Source organism: Vipera ursinii (genome assembly GCF_947247035.1).
Source record: "Vipera ursinii genome assembly, chromosome: 4".
In the NCBI taxonomy this organism is placed as follows: Eukaryota; Metazoa; Chordata; class Lepidosauria; order Squamata; family Viperidae; genus Vipera; species Vipera ursinii.
In genome coordinates, this window is record NC_139514.1 from 3,677,081 (window position 1) to 3,701,332 (window position 24,252).

A 24,252-nucleotide genomic window follows, 5' to 3' on the forward strand; every position below is an offset into this window, starting at 1 on the left:
TCGTTGAGTCGAGGACTACCTGAAATGCAGACGAGAAAGGAACACCAGAGCACCGTGTGCAAGCACCCCATCCTCCTTATAAAAACAGCCTGGGTAAGAGAAACCTTGCTCACTTACTATGCTAACACCAATGCTGTAGGTGAGTAGTAGGAAGATGAGAGGGTAGTTGACTGTTTTCTTGTGCTTGAAACATTCGTACCTGAAACAAACACACAAACAAGGAGGATTAAGGAGTCCGAAGGAAGACAAAAGAAATCCTTAATGCACAAGGCTTTCAAACAGGAGCTTTTTGTGAGACTGAGAGCCACAAAACAATTCTTGGCCACTTTACATTCTCCGTGGCATGTAGGATCCAAATAGTAAGGGGACTCGGTTGCAAGTTCCTGCTGGTGCAGGATGACGATGATTCACTAAATTGATAGGCCGCCCGTCTCTGTCCAAAGTGACTCTGGGTGGCTTGCATTATAATAAAAACATAGGCACGTATGAAAACAAATACCCCAACAATTAAAATGTCAAAAGAATACAGGCTGAATCTGGCGGGAGGTGGCTCAGATTCTGCCAGTTCCTTGTACAATTCGGCAGAAATGCTGAGAATTTTCAAAGCCGTGGTAATGTGGGAGGGGGGAAAAAAAAAACAAACCTTAAGGTTACGCCTTTTCCAAATGAAGGTGATCTGAAATAGGAATAAAATATTCCTGCCTGCAGATAGATCTCTGCGTTATACAAACTCGGCAAACTTGTTTCAGTAAGAGGCATAAACTATCTTTGTCATTCTTAAAAGAACACTCAGAACAAAAGAATGTTTTGTGCTTTCCCCCCTCCCTTCTCTAAAATTAGATCCACGTACAATAAAGCAAGAGGCAAAGTATATTAAGAGAAACTGTTTCACCTTACCAAAAGCATTGTTTTATGAAGAAATGCTCTCTCCCCCGCTTATATTATATTAGCCACTATAATAAAGAAGGAGAGACCCCGATGATTGTACATTTTAGTACAGCTTAAGATTAGAGGGGGGAAAAATTGGAAAATCAAACTTTCAAAGCACATTATGGGCTTTGCAGTTCCATCAAATTGTCCCGAGAGCACAGGCTTTAATGTTTTGATAAATTTAGTACCGAAGAAACTCATCATCGGTTTATTGGGGGAGAAAAAAAAAGGTGGTTTCAGCAATTTTAAAGAAAAAGGGTTGAGTTTATTTGGGAGTTACTGGGGGAAAAAAAAATAGGATGTCAAATACAGATGGTTATTCTTCTCTCAGAGTTACCAATGTCCAGAATCAACATTCAATTCTCTAGCCGCTTTACTTTGCAGAAAAAAAATCAATCTTTAAGTGTGAAGGCTAAAAATTATTTTTTTAAAAAAATATCAAGCAAGTGAAAAGTATGTTTTGTGTAAAGAAATCTTGGGTTTCTTTGTTGGCATAAAAGTTACAGCCAGTTGGGTGACTTTGGGCCAATCACCAGGAGATGGTGAGTTCTAGTCCCAACTTAGACATGATAGCCGGTTGGGTCAATCACTAGGAGATGGTGAGTTGTAGTTTCACCTTAGCCATGAAAGCCGGCTGGGTGACTTTGAGCCAACCACCAGGAGATGGTGAGTTCTAGTCCCACCTTAGCCATGAAAGCCAGTTGGGTGACTTTAGGCCAAATCACCAGGAGACGGTGAGTTGTAGTTTCACCTTAGCCATGAAAGCTGGCTGGGTGACTTTGAGCCAACCACCAGGAGATGGTGAGTTCTAGTCCCACCCTAGCCATGAAAGCTAGCAGTGTGACTTTGGGCCAAATCACCAGGAGATGGTGAGTTCTAGTCCCAACTTAGACATGAAAGCCGGCTGGGTGACTTTGACCCAACCACCACCAGGAGATGGTGAGTTCTAGTCCAGCCTTAGCCACGGAAGCCAGTTGGATGACTGGGCCAATTACCAGGAGATGGAGAATTCTAGTCCCTCCCTGCAAATTCAGTACTGTACCTCCAATAGCTATTTCAGCACCCATGTCTATGCGAGTGAAATAAAATTTTAAGTCTGTGAATTGTTAATCAGTCATGAAAGAGAAACGGATGACAGATACTTACAGGCAGTAGACAAAAATGCAACAACTGTAGATCATGGGTAGCTCGTCCAACAGCTGCAAACAGCAGAACAAAAAGGTTATTTGTGCGTAGAGAAAAAAATTCAAAGAAAGATGGCGGGCCCAAGTCAAAATGGTCAGAGCAGGACAGCTTTTACTGAAAACGGTCAGCATTATTATTATTTTAATGAGGGAGGGAGCTAAGAACTGCAATGGAGAAGAAGATGCATAGAGGTTGGACCCAAAGTTTTCCATACTGGAAGACTGCTGGTCCCCTCCTTTTCATTAAACTAGACCAGGGGTAGGCAACCTTGGCTCTTCTATGACTCGTGGACTTCAACTCCCAGAATTCCTGAGTCAGCATGGCTCAGCTTGGAAACCTCTCCCTTTCCCCTCAGCATGGCTGGCTGAGGAATTCTGGGAGTTGAAGTCCACGAGTCATGAAGGGGCCATAGTTCCCCCATGCTGGCTCAGGAATTCTGGGAGTTGAAGTCCACGAGTCATAAAAGAGCCAAGGTTGCCTACCCCTGAAATAGACCTGCCCAATGCCTGCAATTGTTCTTCGTATGTTTCGGCCTCCAGTCCCCTAATCATCTTTGTTGCTCTTCTCTGCACTCTTTCCAGAGTCTCAACATCTTGTTTACCGTATTTTCCGGCGTATAAGATGACTGGGTGTATAAGACGACCCCCTACATTTCCTGTTAAATTATAGGGTTTGGGCTATACGCACCATATAAGACTACCCCTCTTCCAACGCACACCAAATAAAAATTAAAAAAACATCAGATTTGATTTTAATATGGTAATTTTAATTCAAATGCTTATGACATGCAGGTACTTAGTAGGAAAACTGTCACTTATAAACATAAGGCTGTTTGTCATCAAACATGTAAACATAAAACAGTGCAAGTGGATTAAATTTTTCCTAATTCACTCTAAAGCTTTCCCAAATGGGAGATCCGCTCCAGGTTTTCCAGCCAGCCCGCCCAGTTCCTGAGTCAAATGTGTCCTTAGAGGTAAGCAGCTGCTCTGGCTGCTGCATTCCCCACCTGCCTTTCAAGTTGTGATAGACTGCAGCTGCTCTTCAACTTTAGAAGGAAAGACGCCCAGACCCCAGCCTGTAAAAAATCACAGACTGCAGCTTCTTCTCCAATTGGTCCTGCTTTCCCTGCGCAGACCTAATGAGAGATCTGCTCCAGGTTTTCCAGCCAGCCCTGTCCCTAAAGTTTCAGCGCCGGGCATATAAGACAACCCCTGACTTTTGAGAAGATTTTCATGGGTTAAAAAGTCATCTTATACGCCAGAAAATACGGTATATTGTGGTGGCCAAAACTGGATGCCGTATTCCAAGTGTGGCTTTACCAAGGCCTTATAAAGCGGTACCAACACTTCACGTGATCTTGATTCTCTCCCTCTGTTAATGCAGCCTAGGACTGCGTTGGCTCTTTTGGCAGCTGCAGCACACGGTTGGCTCCTATTTCGGTGACTGCCCACCAATTATGTGTAGGCAGATTTTATTCTAGATTAGTCAATCCTCCTATATTGCTGTGTGGACTCCTGGATAAAGTATTTTAACTATCCACAGCAGTTGTTACTGGCATCTTTGGTCACTAGGAGTTCAAAATAATAGCCCATAATCAATCCAAAGCAAAACGCGCTATGAATGCACCCCTATCAACCAACCAGGGAAGCAAAACGGATCCAAGCATGTCCCTTTCCCACGGACACAAAAGGTGCATACTTTTTCAAGGGCTACTGACCTGCATTTCATACTTCAGGGTCATGTGGAAGCACCAGGAGCCCAGGCCCACGGCTGAAATCCAAATAAGAAAGGATTATATATATATATGTTGTATGTAGTATGTTTAGGTGTGCGTCATGTATGTGTTTCACTTTGAGAGAGGGCAACTAAATTTCATTTTTGAAGTGTCCCGTTGTAACCACAGTAAAAAAAAATGAAATAAAGGTTATCTTATCGATGAGAGGAATTCCACATAGGTGACAGAATGAAATGCATATGCCCTCTCACCAATAAGGCGACTCTTGAGTGGCTTACCAATGGTAAAAGGATGTATGCAGGTAGTTCTCTACTTACAACATTTTGTTTAGTGACCGTTCAAAGTTAACAGCAGCACTAAAAAAAAAGTGACTTATAACCGTTTTTCGCACTTAGGACTTCGTAAGTAGAGGACTACCTGTAGGTTGATCTATTGTCACACGGAGTCCTGGAAAATACAGGTAGCCCTTGCTATACCAACCACAACTGATAGATTGATAGATTTTTGGCTCATCACAGCCTGTTGCTGAATAGAACAAATTTTGGCTCTCTTCTTGGAACAGAAGTGGATAGGCTGGTTGACTGAGCCAAGTCTTTGCCCTATTTTAGAAAGTAAATTACTTCAAGGGTTGTGGCCAGGACGTTATCAGAGCCTAAAGCAGGGGTAGGCAACCTTGGCGCCTTCATGACTTGTGGACTTCAACTCCCAGAATTCCTGAGCCAGCATGGGGGAAACTATGGCCCCTTCATGACTTGTGGACTTCAACTCCCAGAATTCCTCAGCCAGCATGGGGGAACTGTGGCCCCCCTCATGACTTGTGGACTTCAACTCCCAGAATTCCTCAGCCAGCATGGGGGAAACCTTGCCCTTTTCATGACTCATGGACTTCAACTCCCAGAATTCCTCAGCCAGCATGGGGGAACTGTGGCCCCCCTCATGACTTGTGGACTTCAACTCCCAGAATTCCTCAGCCAGCATGGGGGAACTGTGGCCCCCCTCATGACTTGTGGACTTCAACTCCCAGAATTCCTCAGCCAGCATGGGGGAACTGTGGCCCCCCTCATGACTTGTGGACTTCAACACCAAGAACAACTTTTAAATTCTTCTTAAAGAACTCAAGAAGTACTTTTGAAGAAGAGATTGGACAACCGTTTGCCTGAGATGGTCTAGGGCAGGCATGTCAAACTCATGACGTTGTGTGACGTATTGCAACTTTCCCCCCATTGCCGGCAATGGGGTGGGCGCAGTTCTGGCATGAGGGATTCGGCCCACGGACCGGCAGTTTGACATGCCTGGTCTAGGGTCTCCTGCTTCAGCAGGGGGTTAGACCAGAAGATCTCCAAGGTCCCTTCCAGCTCTGTTGTTCTGTTAAGAAGGGTGGACTTCAACTCCCAGAATTCCCTAGCCCCGGGGTAGGCAACCTTGGCTCTTTTATGACTCGTGGCCTTCAACTCCCAGAATTCCTCAACCAGCATGGGGGAATTATGGCCCCTTCATGGCTTGTGGACTTCAACTCCCACAATTCCTGAGCCAGCATGGGGAAACTATGGCCCCTTCATGGCTTGTGGACTTCAACTCCCAGAATTCCTGAGCCAGCATGGGGGAACTATGGCCCCTTCATGGCTTGTGGACTTCAACTCCCACAATTCCTGAGCCAGCATGGGACAGCTTGGAAACCTCTTTCCCCTCAGCATGGCTGGCTCAGGAATTCTGGGAGTTGAAGTCCACGAGTCATAAAAGAGCCAAGGTTGCCTACCCCTGGCCTGAAGTATGAGTGGAACTGTAAGATAGTGGTGAGAAGCCATTTTAATTGTGGTTTTTTTTGTACAGGTAGTCATTGAGCCCCGAATTTATGTTGCTAAGCGAGACAGTTGCTGAGTTTTGCCTCGTTTTACGACCTTCCTTCCCGCGGTTAAGTGAATCACTGCAGCTGTTGTGTTAGCAATGCAGCTGTTAACTGAATCCAGCTTCCGCCATTGACTTTTGCTTGTCGGAAGGTCGGCAAAGGGGATCACGTGAGCCCCGGGACGCTGTAACCGTCATAAATCCGAGTCAGTTGCAAAGTGGCCCGAGTTTTGAAAAAGTGGATCAATGGGGGGAAAAACGGTCACAAGTCACATTTTTTCAGAGGTCACCTAAAATTTCTAAAAAGACAACTCTGGAAGCATGTAGAATGGTCAGTAAACAAGCTGTCATTAAGTCGAGGATTACCTCTGTTGTTTTATACTGGTTTTCTAGCATTATTAATCCTGTGGCCTTGGAGGTGATGTAAAATTTCTAAACAAGCAGTTCTAGAAGCAGGTAAATAAACGGCTTTGTCAATTTGAAATAATGCACAAGATTCCATACTGAATGGTGCCCTTTAGAACTTGAAAATTGGTCCTATACAGGGAGTTTTCAAATTACAATCTTTTTTTTTATTTTGAAAGACGGGAGTTATGACGATGGCCTAAAACGTGACCTACAACCAGTCCTCACACTTACAACCACTTGCAGTATCCCTGCGGTCACGTGATCAAATTTCTGGCACTTGGCAGCTGGCATTGAATTGTGGCAAATGCAGCATCCCAGTCATGTGATTACAACTTTATAATAAATGGAATGAATGAATGAATGAATGAATGAATGAATGAATGAATGAATGAATGAATGAATAAATAAATAACTAAATAAATAAATAAATAAATAATAAAGTTGGAAGGGACCTTGGAGGTCATCTAGTTGAACCCCCTGCTCAGGCAGGAAACCCTATACCATATCGGACAAATGGCTGTCCAGTCTCTTCTTAAAAACTTCCAGTGTTGGAGCATTCACCGCTTCTGTTCCACTGGTTAATTGTTCCAACTGTCAGGAAATTTCTCCATAGTTCCAGGTTGCTTCTCTCCTTGATGAGTTTCTATCCTTTGCTTCTTCTTTTTTTTAATTGAAAAGTTTTAAAATACATTTTATCTTTAACAATCCCCCCCTCCCCTTCCCCTACCTATCCCTCCCTACCCCTCCCCCCCCTCTCCGCCCCCCCACTTCCCAGAGCTAAGTACAGGGTATAAAAACAAAAAACAATCATAAACATCCATATGCTACCAACAATAAGTTCTTAAATCTATCACTCTCTAACTCATATAAGATAACTACAAACAATACTAATATTTCATATAGAAAAAAAAAGAAAATAGAAAGGAAGACTTATTCAAATGCTAAATGAAACTTTTTAGTCCCATATTTCTTCTGGATATATTCAATCCATTTTTTCCACTCCATAATATAGCGTTCTTGCGAATGATCTTTCAAATAAGCCGAGATCTTTGCCATATCTGCCAGGTCAGAAACCTTTAAAGTCCATTCCTCTATAGTCAGCAATTCCTCCTTCTTCCAGTATTGACCTATTAAAAGTCTCTATCTATCCGTTGCTTCTTGTCCTGCCTTCAGGTGCTTTGGAGAATAGCTTGACTGCCTCATCTTTGGGGTAACCCCTGAGATATTGGAATGCTGCTATCATGTCCCCACTCGTCCTTCTCTTCATTAAACTAGACAAGGGGTAGGAACCTTGGCTCTTTTATGACTCGTGGAGCTCAACTCCCAGAATCCGTGAGCCAGCCATGCTGTTTCAGGAATTCTGGGAGTTGAAGTCCACGAGTCATAAAAGAGCCAAGGTTGCCTACCCCTGAACTAGACATACCCAATTCCAGCAATCCTTCCCAGCTGACAAACAAAATCAGTGGGGGAAGCCAGGTTTGTTTAACTAGTGAATGTTTCGCTAAACGGCCATGGCCAAAAGACTTATGGAACCCAGTGCGACTCACTTAATGACCGCATCGCTTAGCAACAGACAAGGACTATCTGCACAGCAAGAGAAAAGGATGGGGGAGGAAAAGCTGGAGGGACAAGCCAGCTCGCAGACTTTGCTGGAAGCATGAAAAATGGAGGTTAAACAATAATATACCTCACTCTACTCCATCACTGCTCCCCCCGTGTGTCATCAGATTTTAATGCTTAGATTTAATTTATGTTTTAATATATAAACACATTTTTACGACGGTAAGAGAGCCCAGAGTTACCCTGTGGTAAGATGGGTGGCCAATAAATTTTAGAAAAAAATAAATACCTATATACATAGACAGATTAGACAGGCAGGCAGGCACGCAGCTAGGCAGACAAGACAGACAGACAAAAAAATGTCCTGAAATTCTAAACAGATTGTTTTTTTTGGGGGGGGGGGAAGGAAAGCTGTTGGATACAAAAAATTTCCTTAGAACAGCTCACATTATTCTTCACAGCTCACATTATTCTTCAGGGCTGAAATGTCACCCTCTTCAAGCCGCGTTTCGTGCGTGGGCACACAGGCTGGGCATTCAAACTCAAAGACCCCGCTAAAAAAAAAGGCGAAGCAAAACCGTCGGATGGGACGCCCGTCGTAGAAGGAAAGCAGCCCACGTACCTGTGACACACAAGTATGCCATTATATAGCGCTTCTCAAGGCCGTCTTTGTAACTCTGAATTGCACCGTAGATGGGAGGGAGGATGAAAATCAAGTTGCTGACGGTGTTCCCTGCGGAGAAAAAACAAAACAAAAAACAAAGCACAAGGCATGAACAAAACTTTAGATGATTATTACAGCCTATTCATTAAAAAAAGGACATTTCTGAGAGGAGAACTAGCCAGGCTCTCCTAAGGCCCTGTCGGCTCTTTTCCTACAATTAGGCCAGGGGTAGGCAACCTCCGCTCTTTTATGACTCATGGACTTCAACTCCCAGAATTCCTGAGCCAGCATGGGGGAACTTTGGCCCCTTCATGACTTGTGGACTTCAATTCCCAGAATTCCTCTGCCAGCATGGGGGAACTATGGCCCCTTCATGACTCGAGGACTTCAACTCCCAGAATTCCTGAGCCAGCGTGGGGAACTATGGCCCCTTCATGACTCGTGGACTCCAACTCCCAGAATTCCTGAGCCAGCATGGGGGAACTTTGGCCCCTTCATCACTCGAGGACTTCAACTCCCAGAATTCCTGAGCCAGCATGGATCAGCTTGGAAACCTCTCCCTTTCCCCTCAGCATGGATGGCTCAGGGATTCTGGGAGTTGAAGTCCATGAGTCATAAAAGAGCCGAGGTTGCCTACCCCTGAATTAGGTGATGTATTGTAAGTTATTTATTTTATTTAGTTTTTTATTTAATTGGATTTATATCCCGCCCTTTCCCGAAGGACTCAGGGCGGTTTACAGGGTATTTAAAACAAGAAATACAAAAGTTTAAAACAGGGGTCTTCAAACTTGGCCCTTTTATGACTTCTGGACTTCAACTCCCAGAATTCCTCAGCCAGCGTGGCTGGCTGAGGAATTCTGGGAGTTGAAGTCCAGAAGTCATAAAAGGGCCAAGTTTGAAGACCCTTGGTTTAAAACAATTAAAAATAATTACAACAGTCCCTGAAAAAGTAAAAGAAAAACCCAATTAAAATTAAAATTAAAATTAAAATTCTCAGCCTGGGCCAGAGAGCTCGAAGAGCCAGGTCTTCAGGTCCCGGTGGGATGAACGGAGGTCGGGGGCAGTCCTGAGCTCCATGGGCAGCTGGTTCCAGAGGGCAGGCGCACCCACTGAGAAGGCCCTACTCCTGGGTGTTACCCGCCGGCAAATATGAATGAAGGCTACTGCTAAGCTTGTAAGCCGCCCTGAGTCTTCGGAGAAGGGCGGGATATAAATGGAATTAAAAAAAAATACATAAATGAATGACAGGGGAGGGGGGGGAGAGCAGAGAAGCTTGGAATGACCTCAGCGGGCGCGGCGGTAGACAATATATATTTCAGTCACCTTTGACAACAAAATCGTTCCCTTTACAAAAGTAAGGGAAACGAATTGTTGTTCTTCCCCATTCCGCATTAAAAGAAACCGGTGCAGTCATTTTTAAAAGCGGTTTTATGAACCTTGGCTAACAGGCAGGACAATGAGGTCATTTTAAGTGGTGTTTCAACCCATTTTTAAACATTTTGGGGCGGGGGTGGGGGAAATATATTTTTTTAAAAAATTGCTGCCTACTCCCAAAGGTTCTGGACAGCTAACACAAGATAGTCCTCGAATCGCGACCGAAATTGAGCCCCAAATTTTCACTGCTAAGCCAAGCGGTTGATAAATGAGTTTTTTTTCCCCCATTCTACCTTTTTTTTTTTAAAAAAAAAAAAATCGCAGTTGTTAAGCGAATCACAACGGCCATGAACTGAACCGTACGGTCATTAAGCGAATCGAGGGCTTCCCCCACTAACTGACTCGGTTCTCGGAAGCCGAATGGGACGGTTGCAAAAGGGGATCGCGTGAAACCGGGACACTGCAGCCGTCGTAAATACGCGCCGGTTGCCAAGCGCCCAAATTTGATCACGTGACCTGGGCGGGGTGCTACATGAATCGTTAAGTGTGAAAAAAAATGCTCATAAGTCACTTTTTCCGTGCTGTTGTAACTTCATACGTCACTAAAAGAATGTAAATCGAGAACCCAGATATGTTGACTTTGTAAACTGCTTGGAGAGGCTGTAAAGCATTATATAAGTCTGAGTGCTCGTTCTTTCTTTCTTTCTTTCTTTCTTTTTCTTTCTTTCTTTCTTTCTTTCTTTCTTTCTCTTTCTTTCCTTTTTTCTTTGTTTCCTCTTTTTCCTTTCCCTTCTTTTTCTTTCTTTCTTCTTTCTTTCTTTCTTTCTTTGTTTCCTCTTTTTCCTTTCCCTTCTTTTTCTCCTTTCTTTCCTTCCCTTTTTTCTCTTGTTTTTCTTCTTTCTTTCTTTCCCTTTTTTCTTGTTTTCCTTCCTTCCTTCCTTCCTTCCTTCCTTCCTTCCTTCCTTCCTTCCTTCCTTCCTTTTCTCTCCTTCCTTCCTGTGGCACAGTGTTTAGAATGCAGGATTGCAGACTAACACACTGCCCACAGCCAGGAGTTCGATCCTGACCGGCTCAAAGTGGACTCAGCCTTCCATCCTTCCGAGGTCGGTAAAACGAGGAGCCGGATTGTTGGGGGCAAATAGGCCGACTCTGTAAACCGCTCAGAGAGGGCTGTAAAGCGGCATATAAGTCTTAAGTGCTATCGCTATTTACCTCTATGAGAGCTATGTTTGCCACCTTGCATCGACCAAACTATATAAAAGCTGGGATAAAAATCTAATAAAAATAACAACAACAACAACAACAAGAACAATATCCAGTTGTGGAAATCACAGATCAGGCACGTATAATTTTAGACCTCGTTGCTTTCTCTCCCCTGCCGGGTTCTGATGACAAAACGCTTTTCAAAAAGCCACACTAAGCAACTCGGCGTAATCTCGACACCTTGTGATGTTGTGCTTGTGGGCGGTGATTAAGAAAGTATACCACCAAACTATCTGGGGAAGTATAATTAACTCCAAAGTCAAGTAGCCACAGAGATGACGCTCAGCTGAGCTCTAGGCGGATAAAAGACCGGGAGGAAAAGGCCGCAGGAATAACATTTACGGGATTGAGCAAGGGACCCCATTGTCTTGCAAGCTCGCTTTGATGCAAATTTCCTCTCTTCCCAAGCGGGGAAACTATGGAGGATATTTCTAGCTCTGGACTGAACGATTATCGGTAGCCTTGGACTTAAGCAACAGTTCGTTTTCATGACCCTCCAAACTTACAACGGTACTGGGGGAGAAAAAAGCGACACGAGTGTTCCTCACCCTTACGACCGTTGCAGCGTCCCCGGGATCACGGGATCAAAATTCAGACACTTGGCAATCGATTCGTATTTATGACCGCCGCGGCATCCCTGAGGTCACGTGATCCCCTCTGGCGACCTTCTGACCAGCAAAGTCAAAGGGGAAGCTGGCTTCGCTTAACTGCCTTTCTAGAACCGGGGATGCACGACGGTTAGGATGCAGAATTGCAAGCTAATTACACTGCTCGCTGACGGGAGTTCGATCCCGACCGGGTCAAGCTTGACTCGGCCATCCATCCTTCCGCGGTCGGTCAAAGGAGGACCCAGATTGTTGGAATCAACAGGCTGACTCTGTAAACCGCTGAGAGAGGGCTGGGAAGCACCGGGAAGCAGCCTATAAGTCGAAGGGCTATTGCTACTAAGAATCAGAATACTGCTGGAAGGGACCTTGGAGGTCTTCTAGTCCAGCCCCCTGCTCAGGCAGGAGACCCTGGCCTATACCATTTCAGACAAATGGTTGTCCAGTCTCTTCTTGAAAGCCTCCAGTAGATGAAGCACCCACAACTTCTGGAGGCAAGGAGTTCCACTGGTTAATTGTCCTCGCTGTCGGGAAGTTTCTCCTTAATTCCAGGTTGCTTCTCTCCTTGAGGAGTTTCCATCCGTCGTTTCTCCTCCTGCCCTCTGGGAAGCTAACTTAACTAACAACTGTAGTGACTCAGTGAAAAAAGATGCAAACCGGGGCAAATTTCACAGCTTAGGAACAACGGCAATGTAGGCCTCAATTGTGATTGTAAGTTGCGTTGCCCAGATAGGCGCACTCACTTCTCGCTTGCCAAAACAGGAAAGCGGTCACGGGGCGATAAGAGAAAAGCTGAAGCGCTTGTCACCTAGGCTGGGAACGCAACCCTGCAGGAAAACAACCAAGCTCAGAGAACTCAACAACAACGCCTCGACAAAGCCACAACTGCAAGCAAAGGAGGACTCAGATCATCAGCCACTTCTATCACGGTGAGCTGTCCACCCCGTCAAGAGATAAGAGACTGAACAATTGGAAGTTTTAGGAGGCTAATGGATTTTTTTTAAAAAAAATTTTGCTTAACAGAACTGGTTACTCATTGTTGGAAACGGTTTAAATTTAAATTTAGAAAGCTTTTTTTTTAAAAAAAGAAAAAAGACATATAAGGCTGCCCAGCTCAAAAAACATGACACTGGGCAGTGCACGGCCAAAACCAAACCAAACCAATAAACCAACCACCGGTCCCCATGTAAGATGAAACGTATACCGGGTATAAATACAGAACATAAAAAGGCAACCCAGCAACAGAACAAAACGGGGGGGAAAATTCACATTAATGTATAAATAATATCATCGCTGGGTGTTCTGGATAGAATTGCTAACAAATTCACAACCTACAGCTTGAGCAAAATATAGTAATAATCAGTCTGGCTGTAAAATACTGATCTCGTTTCAAAATACGCTGGCTTTCAACTTCAGATGGCAAGATTAAATCCAGTTTTTGAGTCTTATCAACCGTACAAAGCAACCTCGGCTCTTTTATGACTCGTGGACTTCAACTCCCACAATTCCTGAGCCAGCCATGCTGAGGGGAAAGGGAGAGGTTTCCAAACTGAGCCATGCTGGCTGAGGAATTCTGGGAGTTGAAGTCCATGAGTCATGAGGGGGCCAAAGTTTTCCCCACGCAGGCTGAGGAATTCTGGGAGTTGAAGTCCGCGAGTCATGAAGGAGCCATAGTTCCCCCATGCTGGCTGAGGAATTCTGGGAGTTGAAGTCCACAAGTCATGAAGGGGCCATAGCTCCCCCATGCTGGCTCAGGAATTCTGGGAGTTGAAGTCCATGAGTCATGAGGGGGCCAAAGTTTTCCCCATGCTGGCTGAGGAATTCAGGGAGTTGAAGTCCACTAGTCATGAAGGGGCCATAGTTCCCCCATGCTGGCTCAGGAATTCTGGGAGTTGAAATCCACAAGTCATGAAGGGGCCATAGTTCCCCCATGCTGGCTGAGGAATTCTGGGAGTTGAAGTCCACGAGTCATAAAAGAGCCAAGGTTGCCTACCCCTGGTATAAAGCCATAAATATTCTAAAACTGAGAAAGCAGAAGGGTTAGCTTCTTGGATGTGAACTTATCTAGCGTTTTGTTAATTCTAGAATTCTCTTTGTAGGCAGGTTACACTTCAGATTCTAGCGAGCGCTTCAAGTAATCCTCGAATTAAGGTCACAACTGAGCGCGCAATTTCCATTGCTAGGCAGGACGGTCGTTAAGTGAATTTTGCCTAGTTTTACGACCTTCCTTGCCACAGTTGTTAAGTGAGTGTGGCTCCCCCGTTGACTTTGTCAGAAGGTTGCAAAAGGGACACTGCAACTGTCATAAAATAGGAGCCGAGTTGCCAAGTGTCCGAATTTTGATCGTGTGGCCGTGGAGATGCTGCAATGGTTGTCAGTGTGAAAAACGGTCATAAGTCGAGAATTATGCATTTGCCTTTCAATTCCAGAACAAGCACTTTAAAAGCAAAACCTCGGTTAAGATGCTAAGGATTCTATTTCTCTCCCTCTTTTCGCTGTCGGCTTTACGCTGACACCTTTGACAAAAAATGTGTACACCAGAACTGCTTTTAGTCCTACAGTCATTTTTCAATGGGTGCGCATTCTTTGTTTTGCCTGACAACGAAGACAGCAGAAATCCGAATTATCTCAATGGGGACTTACTTGACTTAAATATCTCAAAGACTTACGGTAAAATGGCCACTTAACATCAAAAATGTCATCCAAAAAAAAAAAAGCACAAGAAGGCCATTTTTTTCCACACTAACACAGAAAAGCTCAGATCGCCCAAGGAACTGCTGATTCAGTTCTACAGAGGAATTACTGAGTCTGTCATTTGCACCTCTGTAATTGTCCATTTTGGCACAGCAAACAAACAACAGACAAAGACTTCGGCGGATAGTTAGAACTGCAGGGGAAAAAAAAAACTATTACAACCAGCCTGCCTTCCACTGAGGGCTTATATTCAAAACACTGGAAATTTTTAAGAGACTGGACAGCCATTTGTCTGAAATGACACAGGGCCGTGGTAGCGAACCTATGGCACGGGTGCCACAGGTGGTACGCAGAGCCCTCTCTGTGGGCACGCACGCCGTCGCCCCAGTCCTAGGCCCTCAGCTGGGTTTTACAAAATCTTTTTGCTTTAGGCCTCGGCCGCCGTGTGCAAAAAAAAAAAAAAAAAGTTCAATCAATTGTTGGGGGGCAATAAGCTGACTTTGTAATAATGCCGCTTGGGGTGTGTGTGAAAGCCCTAATAAGCAGGCATATACATAGAATGAAGGCTACTGCTAAGCACATTTGATTTGTGCTTAGATTGTAAGCCGCCCTGAGTCTTCGGAGAAGAAGGGCGGGATATAAATGGGATTAAAATAAAAATAAAACTTCTCGCGGGGAAAAAAAAGTTCTCGCAAAGTTGGAATTGTTTGATTGAACTTTTTAGCCCCACCCAGTCTGCCGTTATCACCGCAGGCACGCCCAATGGGCCACGCCCACCCCATGGGCCACGCCCACCCCACGGGCCACACCCACCCCACGGGCCACGCCCACCCAGCAACTGATGATACATAAGTGGGTTTTGGGTTGCAGTTTGGGCACACAGTCTCTAAAAGGTTTGCCATCACTGGTATAGGGTTTTCTGCCTGAGCAGGGGGTTGGACTAGATGACCTCCAAGGTCCCTTCCAACTTTATATGATTGATCATCGCACAGTCAGCCAGACGTTCAGACTGGATTTGGCATTTCTGTCTACCTATCGACTCCTTACCAAGGACCCGGGATAGGCAGATGTGGATGTTGGATGGTATTATAGATATCGTCGCAGGAGGGAAGCAGTTCCTAGCAAGGCTGCCTTTCGCAATTGACTAATGGCGAATTTGTCAGTGCCAACAGTGTCCAAGTGGTGCTCCAGCTGTTTTGGGATTGCACCCAAGGCGCCTATTACTATTGGCACTACCCTTGCTTGCCTTTGCCACAGTCTTTCTATGTCTATTTGTAGGTCTTTGTATTTTGTTATCTTCTCCAGTTCTTTCTCGTCTATTCTGCTGTCTCCAGGCACTGCCACGTCCATTATCCAGACTTTTTCGTCTTTCTTATTGGCAATTGTTACGTCCGGGATGTTATGTTGTTATTACTATTACTATATTATACGAACCAGAAAGAGGGCTGAGATAATATCAACAGACCCTTCACATCCTCTTTCAGCTCATCCCCTCAGATCGTCGCTGTGTAGCTTTGCATGCTAAAACAATTAAGACACAAAGATAGTTCCCGTTCCCAAACCCCCTCTCCCCCCCCAGTGACATCACTCTGCTAAACAACTACTTCCCACCACACTGTCTCATGCCTCTGGGATGTCAAACCACCTAGTAAGGCTGTATTACTATTATCCTCCTCACCTTTCCTATTACCTGTTTCCTTAGCTTCAGATAGGATGCTTTACTCTGCTCCGATCTATAACAGAACAGAATAGCAGAGTTGGAAGGGACCTTGGAGGTCATCTAGTCCAGCCCCCTGCTTAGGCAGGAAACCCTATCCCATTTCAGACAAATGGCTGTCCAGTCTCTTCTTGGGAAAACTCCAGTGTTGGAGCATTCAGAACGTCTGGTGTTCCTTTGATTAATTGTTCGGTCAGGAAATTTCTCCTTAGTTCCAGGTTGCTTCTCTCCTTGATTCGTTTCCATCCGTGGCTTCTTCTCCTGCCTTCAGGAGCTTTGGAGAATAGCTTGACTCCCTCTTCTTTGGGGCAGCCCCTCAGATACTGAAACACTGTCATCACGTCACCCCTAGTCCTTCTTTTCATTAAACTAGACATACCCAATTGTTGTTTGTATCTTATGATTTATGTTGACTGCTTTTAATTAAGTATCCTATGACTGTCACCGAGTGTTGTTATTTCAAGATTTACGATGATGGTATCTTAGGATTATGATCCTGACTTATCACTAGTTGCTTATACATGTATAAGCTTCTGCACCGGAGGCAAATTCCTTGTGTGTCCAAACACACTTGGGCCAATGAAGAATATTCTATTCTATTTGCACAGTTGCGGCAGACGGTTGGGTGCCTGTTGGTATTGCAGAGATAAGAGTGTGAAGGAAAGAGGCATCCTCAGCTCTCTAAAAACAGAAATTCTTTTGTCGCTCCAAGAGGCAGCCCACGGACTCTCCATCCATTGCACACTGCATCCATTCCAAGAATGGGGTCCTCCGTCCACTGGGGTCCACTACAATGGGGGGTCCATTAGATGAAGACCTAGATGCATATCACACATTAAACATGGTGCCTCGTTTTGATTCCAGGTTGTTAAGTCACTTTGGGGGGGGGGCTCTGTTGTAACCTTAAACCAGGGGTCTTCAAACTCGGCCCTTTTATGACTTGTGGACTTCAATTCCCAGAATTCCTCAGCCAGTGTGCCTGGCTGAGGAATTCTGGGAGTTGAAGTCCACAAGTCATAAAAGGGCTGAGTTTGAAGACCCCTGCCTTAAACGATTGCTAAGCCCTGGTGGTGCAGTGGTTAGGATGCAGTATTGCAGGCTAACTCTGCCCACTGCCAGGAGTTCGATCCTGACCAGCTCAAGGTGGACTCAGCCTTCCCTCCTTCCAAGGTCGGTAAAATGAGGACCCGGATTGTTGTGGGGGGGGGGGAAAGATGCTGACTCTGTAAACCGTTTAGAGAGGGCTGTAAAAGCACTATGAAGTGGTATATAAATGCTATTTCTTTTTCTTTCTCTTTCTTTTCTTTTTCTTTCTTTCTTTCCCTTTCTCTCTCTCTCTCTCTCTCCCTCAGTCCCTCCCTTCCTCCCTTCCAAGGTCAATAAAATGAAGACCTGATTGTTGGCGGGGGGGGGGGAAGATGCTGACTCTGTAAACCGTTTAGAGAGGGCTGTAAAAGCACTATGAAGTGGTACATAAGTGCTATTTTTCTCTTTCTTTCTTTCTTTTTCTTTCTTTCTTTCTTTCTTTCTTTCTTTCTTTCTTTCTTTCTTTCTTTCTTCTTTCTCTGTCTCTCTCTCCCTCCCTCCCTCCCTCCCTTCCAAGGTCAAGAAAATGAGGACCTGATTGTTGGGGGGGGGGCAAATAGGCTGATTCTGTAAATTGCTTAGAGAGGGCTATAAAAGCACTATGAAGTAGTATATAAGTGCTATTGCTATTTATTTATTTATTTATTTCTCTCTCTCTCTCCCCCTCCCTCCCAAGGTCAATAAAATGAGGACCCGATTGTTGGGGGGGGAGGGGCACGATGCTGACTCTGAAAACCTCTTAGAGAGGGCTGTAAAAGCACTATGAAGTGGTTTATCAGTCTAAGCGCTATTGCTAAGCCATCGGTCATTAAGCAAGGACTACCTGTATTCACACGCAACACACACAAAGCACTAAATCTAGGGATTTTGGATGAAAGGGGGAAAGGCTTAAAAGAGGTCAGGGAGTAACAAATGGAGGACCCAATGATGCAGACAAGGGCCTGCCTTTGATTTTTGTGCCCTCATATGCACAACGACACCACACCACTGTTGGATTACCTCCCAAGTGATATTTATGCCATAAGAACCTCTGAGAACAGGGTGTTAACCATTCTTCACAGGCCAATGCAAACTAATTTGAGGATTTCGTTACCGTTGTTCTTTCGCTGCTGTGATGGATCACAAGATATCGACAAGAATGACAAGAGGGGAGGGAAGGACTTAATTCCAGACATACTGTCAGCCCCTTCAAATATGCTGGCAGTGACTTCCTCAGAGTACTCTCAAGTGTTTGCTGATCTCCGTGGAGAAATGAAGTCTGACTCTTTTGTTTCCCACAGCCAGCAACTGACATTCTGGATTTCCAGCCTGGTTTTAGGAGCCTTCCCTGGTTGCCTTCGAAGCAATGAAGGCAATCTCAACGGGACGGGGCAGAGGAAAAAAAAAGTTTTGCTATGGTGTGCCTTTGAAGCACACCATGGCAAAACTTTTTTTTCCCCTGCCCCGTCCCGTGAGATTGCCTTCATCTCATCTTCAGACCATGAATAAGTCTAGGCAAAAGAAGGACGAGGGGTGACATGATAGCAGCGCTCCAGTATCTCAGGGGCTGCCCCAAAGAAGAGGGAGTCAAGCTATCCTCCAAAGCACCCGAAGGCAGGACAAGAAGCAACGGATGGAAACTAACCAAGGAGAGAAGCAACCTGGAACTAAGGTGGAATTTCCTGACAGTTGGAACAATTAACCAGTGGAACTTCTTGTCTCCAGTAGTTGTGGATGCTCCATCACTGGAGGTTTTTAAGAACAGACTGGACGGCGATTTGCCTGAAATGGTATAGGGTTTCCTGCCTGAGCAGGGGGTTGGACTAGATGACCTTCAAGTTCCCTTCCAACTCTGTTATCCTGTTTGCACCGTGGTCAGAAGTAGGGAGACACTTAGCATTGCTTGAGAGAAAGGAGAGGAGGCACATGAAGGGGGGGGATACGTTGCTTATCACATTTTCACACACACACACACACACACACACACACACACAAAAGCATCTACACCCACCCAGCCTAATCTGTGGTTCTGAGGAACGGCAGGAAGAGCAGTTTGCAGGCAGACTTAACAAGATGGGGAATTAAGCACTGCTACGCTGTCACAGTATGGCAGTGAAAGTTGGACCATAAGAAAGGCTGAGCGCCAAAGAATTGAAGCCTTTGAACTATGGTGCTGGAGAAGATTCCTGCGAGTCCCTTGGACTGCAAGGCGATCAAACCGGTCAGTCCAAGAGGAGATCAACCCCAACTGCTCTTTAGAAGGCCAAATCCTGAAGGTGAAACTCAAATACTTTGGCCACCTAAGGAGAAGGAAGGACTCACTGGAGAAGAGCCTAATGCTGGGAAAGGTGGAGGGCAAGAGAAGAAGGGGATGGCAGAGAATGAGGTGGCTGGATGGAGCCACTGAAGCAGTAGGTGTGAGCTTCAATGGACTCCAGAAGATGGTAGAGGACAGGAAGGCCTGGAGGAACATTGTCCATAGGGTTGCAATGGGTCGGACACGACTTCGCAACTAACAACAACAACAACGCTGTCACAGTGTAATATCATTCCCCAATAAATGTTTACCGAGGTTCTCAATCATCCAGCTCTTAGTTGTTCCAAAGGTGCTTTTTCAAAAAGGCAACTGGACTAGTGTAGGTGTTGCGTGTGCGTGTATGTATGCACGCACTTACGTATCTGGCATGCGTATACGTGTGTTATGCATGCGTATGTGTAGATATGTGCTTTCTTTTGACAGCAGGCAACAGAATCTTATTTTTAGCGCGAGGCCGGGTGCTCCCAGGACAAAATCACGACAAAGGTCATCTTATCTATCTTGCTAATGCACTTTAGGTTCAGCAGTCGAATGTAAAATATACAGCCGTGGCCAAAATTGTGGAAACCTTTTGGGAAAAGAGTACAGCAAGGAATGCGGCCTTTGGTTTAAGTTTCCACCAATTTTTTGTTCTTCTAATTTCTTTATAACTGTGGCCTTGTTTACTTAATAATGCTATTTTACATCGCTTTCTGGGCGACCGGTCGACTCTTTGCACCGTTCTTTTAATTTTACGACGTTTTACAAGCTCGCTAAACGAAAGAACACAGAAAATCCAACCAACTTGATAGCCACCTCACATAACACACTGGCAAATGTCCTCCTCTCGGCTTCGAGACACGACATCCATAACCGGATCCTACTGCGATCTGATTGGCTCATTGCCAAAACAAGATGAACCCTGATTGGCTCTCTAAACACTCATGCTCATTGGCTACCATCAGAGGAAGGAAAGCTACCTGAGATCAACCTAAGCAAGTTGTGCTTCCTTTATCTGCTTATTTGAAGACAGTTGAAGAAACTTTGCTGCATTACATTATTGATTAAATTATCTTTCCATTGATATTTTGATTTTATGGTACTACTCCCCTCAAAAAAAATGTTGTTGTTAGCCATCAACCCTCAAAAATACACTTTTCCCAAAAGGTTCCCACAATTTTGGCCACTACCGTATAGCGCTCATTCTTGACTGACCGTAACTCCCTAATTTTGCCAATTAAAAATTACACAATGAAAACTGAAAATGGGATTAGCAAATAGCGAAACTCAGGGCTGCAATCATTTCTCAGAACGCTCAAGTCTATATTTGGCATAGTTCACATGTTTTAAAAAAAAAAAGGACTGAATCATGAGAGAAGCAAAATTGCAAACCAAACCGTATCTCAGGAAAAATAAAGGCAAAAATATCTTGGCTTTCTCAAAAAATATCTTGGCTTTCTCAGGGTTTAGGCCCGGGATATTTGCAGGACCGTCTGCTGCCAGGAAGAACTTCCCATCGCCCGGGAAAGCCTCCTCAGGGTGCCGTCGGCCAGACAATGTCGGCTGGTGACCCCCAGGGGAAGAGCCTTCTCTGTGGGAACGCCGGCCCTGTGGAACCAACTCCCCCTTGAGCTCCGGATGGCCCCGGATCTCTGGTCCTTTCGCCGCGACCTCAAAACATTTCTTTTCCATCAGGCTGACCTGGACTGACGATAGGGTTTTTTTTTTTTAAAAAAATGTTTTTAATATTTTATCACTGGGGCTGGTTAGTTTAATCTTTTTTTTAACATTTGTATTATTGTGTTTTATTGTTGTTAGCTGCCCTGAGTCCTTCGGAGAGATAGGGCGGCATACAAGTCCCAATAATAAATAAATAAATAAATAAATAAATAAATATGGTTCCTAATTCCATCTCTCAAATGCTGCTACCACGTTTCAGTGTCTGTGTGTGTGTGTATGTGTGTGTATATGTATATATGTGTATGTGTACTGATGAAAACAAATAAGTTTGAAATGTATATCAGTCTCCCTTTAATTCTTTGTTAGCAATCTAAAAAAAAAATTTACACAAATATGAGCTGTCACTGTTGTGACTACTGCCTGTCGATGGCCTTCGGTTAGGCCGAAACAGGAAATAAAGATTTGTCCCATGTTTGGGGCCTAGCAAGGTAATCTAAAATAGTTAACAAGCATTTAACATATATATGTCTGTATCTATATATGTGTGTGTATGTATATATGTATATGTGTATGTATGTGTGTATATATATGTGTGTGTGTGTGTGTGTGTGTGTGTGTGTGTATAAAACAGAGAGAGAGAGAGCCTGTGGCCTAGGGGTTAAAACAACTGCTTAAGACGCAGTCGGCCCAGGTTCGAATCTCAGAAGTGTATGGCTGACTGATGAGAACAAATAAGTTTGAAATGATCATATCGGTCTCCCTTTATTCTTTGTTAGCAAGCAAAAAAAAAATTTACACAAATATGAGCTGCCACTGCTGTGGCTACTGCCTGTGGATGGCCTTGGGCTAGGCTGAAACAGGAAATAAGATTTGTCCCGTGTCTGGGATGAAGCAAGTGTATTCTGAATGCTTAACAAACATTTAACATTTATATATATATATATATATATATATATATATATATATATATATATATATATATATATATATATATATATATATATATATGTTTTCTGAGGTTTTCGCGGGTGCCTGTATGTGGATCCTTGGTTTCTCGGGTTTTTCCCCGCGTAGAAGTAAAGGTGTAGGCGCAACGTTTCGACGGAATCCCATCCGTCATCATCAGGCTTTAGCTTCCTTCTTCTGGGAGGAACAAACAGCCACATGCTTTTCCCAGAAGGAGGAAGCTAAAGCCTGATGATGACGGATGGGATTCCGTCGAAACGTTGCGCCTACACCTTTAGTTCTACGCGGGGAAAAACCAGAGAAACCAAGGATCCATATATATATATATATATATATATATAAGGTAAAGATAAAGGTTCCCCCACACATGCGTGCTAGTCGTTTCCGACTCTAGGGGCTGGTGCTCATCTCCGTTTCAAAGCCGAAGAGCCAGTGCTTGTCCGAGGACGTCTCCGTGGTCATGTGGCCAGCATGACTAGACGCCAAAGGCGCACGGAACGCTGTTACCTTCCCACCATAGTGGTCCCTATTTTTCTACTTGCATTTTTACGTCTTTCGAACTGCTAGGTTGGCAGAAGCTGGGACGAGTAACAGGCGCTCACTCTGTTACTCGGCACTCAGGATTCCACCCGCCTGATTGACAAGCTCAGCGTCCTAACCCACTGAGTCACCGTGTGTACACACACACACACACACATGCATGTTTTGCACGTGTTTTCCCATTTCTATGGATTCAGAAAGTCATAACCCTATTAAGTGACATATGACCAAAACTGAGCCCAAATTTTCTGTTGCTAGGTGAGACAGTTGTCAAGGGAGTTTTTGCCACATTTTATGACCTTTCTTCCCACTGTTGTTAAGTGAATCACTGCAGTTCTTGGTAACACAGTTGTTAAGCAAATCTGGCTTTTCCCGTTGACTTTTGCTTGTCAGAAGGTCGTAAAAAGGGATCACGTGATACCAGGACATCCATAAATACGTGCCAACGGCCAAGTGTCTGAATTTTGATTACGTGAACACAGGAATGCTGCAATGGTTCATTAAGTTTGAAAAGCTATTAAGTCAATTTTTTTTTCAATGCTGTTGTAACTTTGAACAGCCAATAAACAAATGGTTGTAAGTTGAGGACTATCTGCAGAGCTAAAGTCAGAGCTACCCCCAGAAATCGTGGGTGCTCCATCATTGGAGATTTTAAAGAAGAGACTAGACAATCACCTGTTTGAGATGGTATAGGTTCTCCTGCTTGAGCAGGGGGCTGGACTAGAAGACCTCCAAGGTCCCTTCCAGATTCTATTCTATTCTATTCTATTCTATTCTATTCTATTCTATTCTATTCTATTCTATTCTATTCTATATTCTATTCTATTCTATTCTATTCTATTCTATTCTCTATTCTCTCCTATATTCTATTCCATTCTATTCCATTCTATTCTATTCTATTCTATTCTATTCTATTCTATTCTATTCTATTCTATTCTATTCTATTCTATTCTATTCTATTCTATTCTATTCTATTCTCTATTCTCTCCTATATTCTATTCTATTCTATTCTATTCTATTCTATTCTATTCTATTCTATTCTATTCTATTCTATTCTCTATTCTCTCCTCTATTCTATTCTATTCTATTCTATTCTATTCTATTCTATTCTATTCTATTCTATTCTATTCTATTCTATTCTATTCTCTATTCTATTCTATTCTATTCTATTCTATTCTATTCTATTCTATTCTATTCTATTCTACTCTACTCTACTCTACTCTAAAAAAGATGCAAAGTCCACTTAGGACCTTTTGGATTACCTATGCATGAACTATGCTAGCTTTTTGTATAAAGATATGAGCACATGAAAAACCTCAGGTCTTATTTCCAGAGATGCAAAAACCCTTATGGTCTGTGAACCTGCCAAAGCTATGTGAGAACTTCCCTTTCTGAAGGTTACTCGGTGGCATAGAAGATCCACAGGACATGTCATTAAGACCTGTGATGTACCGTAATTCTCAGGCAGATAGATGGGTGTAGAGCAAAAAAAAAAAGAGTACAAAAAGAAAAGAAAAACTGACATCCTTCTGCTTTTTCAACACAAGGGTATAAAAGGTCACACCAGGCCATGCCCAAATGTTCAAGTACCGAAATGACTACTCATTAAAAGTCCAACCTAGTCTAGTTGAACCACAAGTATTAATGCTACAGTATTTGTTTCTCTATATATTGCCTTTATCTCCTGCCTTTATAGGCAGTGAACATAGGTAAGACTCCTTCCTC

The 24,252-nt window shown here is 44.0% G+C and overlaps 1 protein-coding gene and 2 long non-coding RNA genes across 3 annotated transcripts in view; 1 reads left to right on the plus strand and 2 right to left on the minus strand.

Moving 5' to 3' along the window:
- Nucleotides 1–24,252, minus strand: part of ACER3 (alkaline ceramidase 3) — a 64,941-nt gene that overhangs the window by 27,107 nt on the left and 13,582 nt on the right. The window contains 4 exon segments of the mRNA XM_083362179.1: nt 118–199; nt 2,077–2,129; nt 3,833–3,885; nt 8,286–8,396. Coding sequence (XP_083218305.1) covers nt 118–199; nt 2,077–2,129; nt 3,833–3,885; nt 8,286–8,396 — 299 coding nt within the window.
- The window catches only part of LOC310640110, a 111,311-nt gene that overhangs the window by 13,387 nt on the left and 73,672 nt on the right, over nt 1–24,252 (plus strand). The gene's annotated exons all lie outside the window — the stretch shown is intronic.
- Nucleotides 15,485–18,406, minus strand: LOC310640103. Its single transcript, XR_014492459.1, has 3 exons — nt 17,760–18,406; nt 17,033–17,600; nt 15,485–16,903 (listed from the first exon to the last, which is right to left on the minus strand). It is a non-coding gene; the product is annotated as an uncharacterized lncRNA (long non-coding RNA).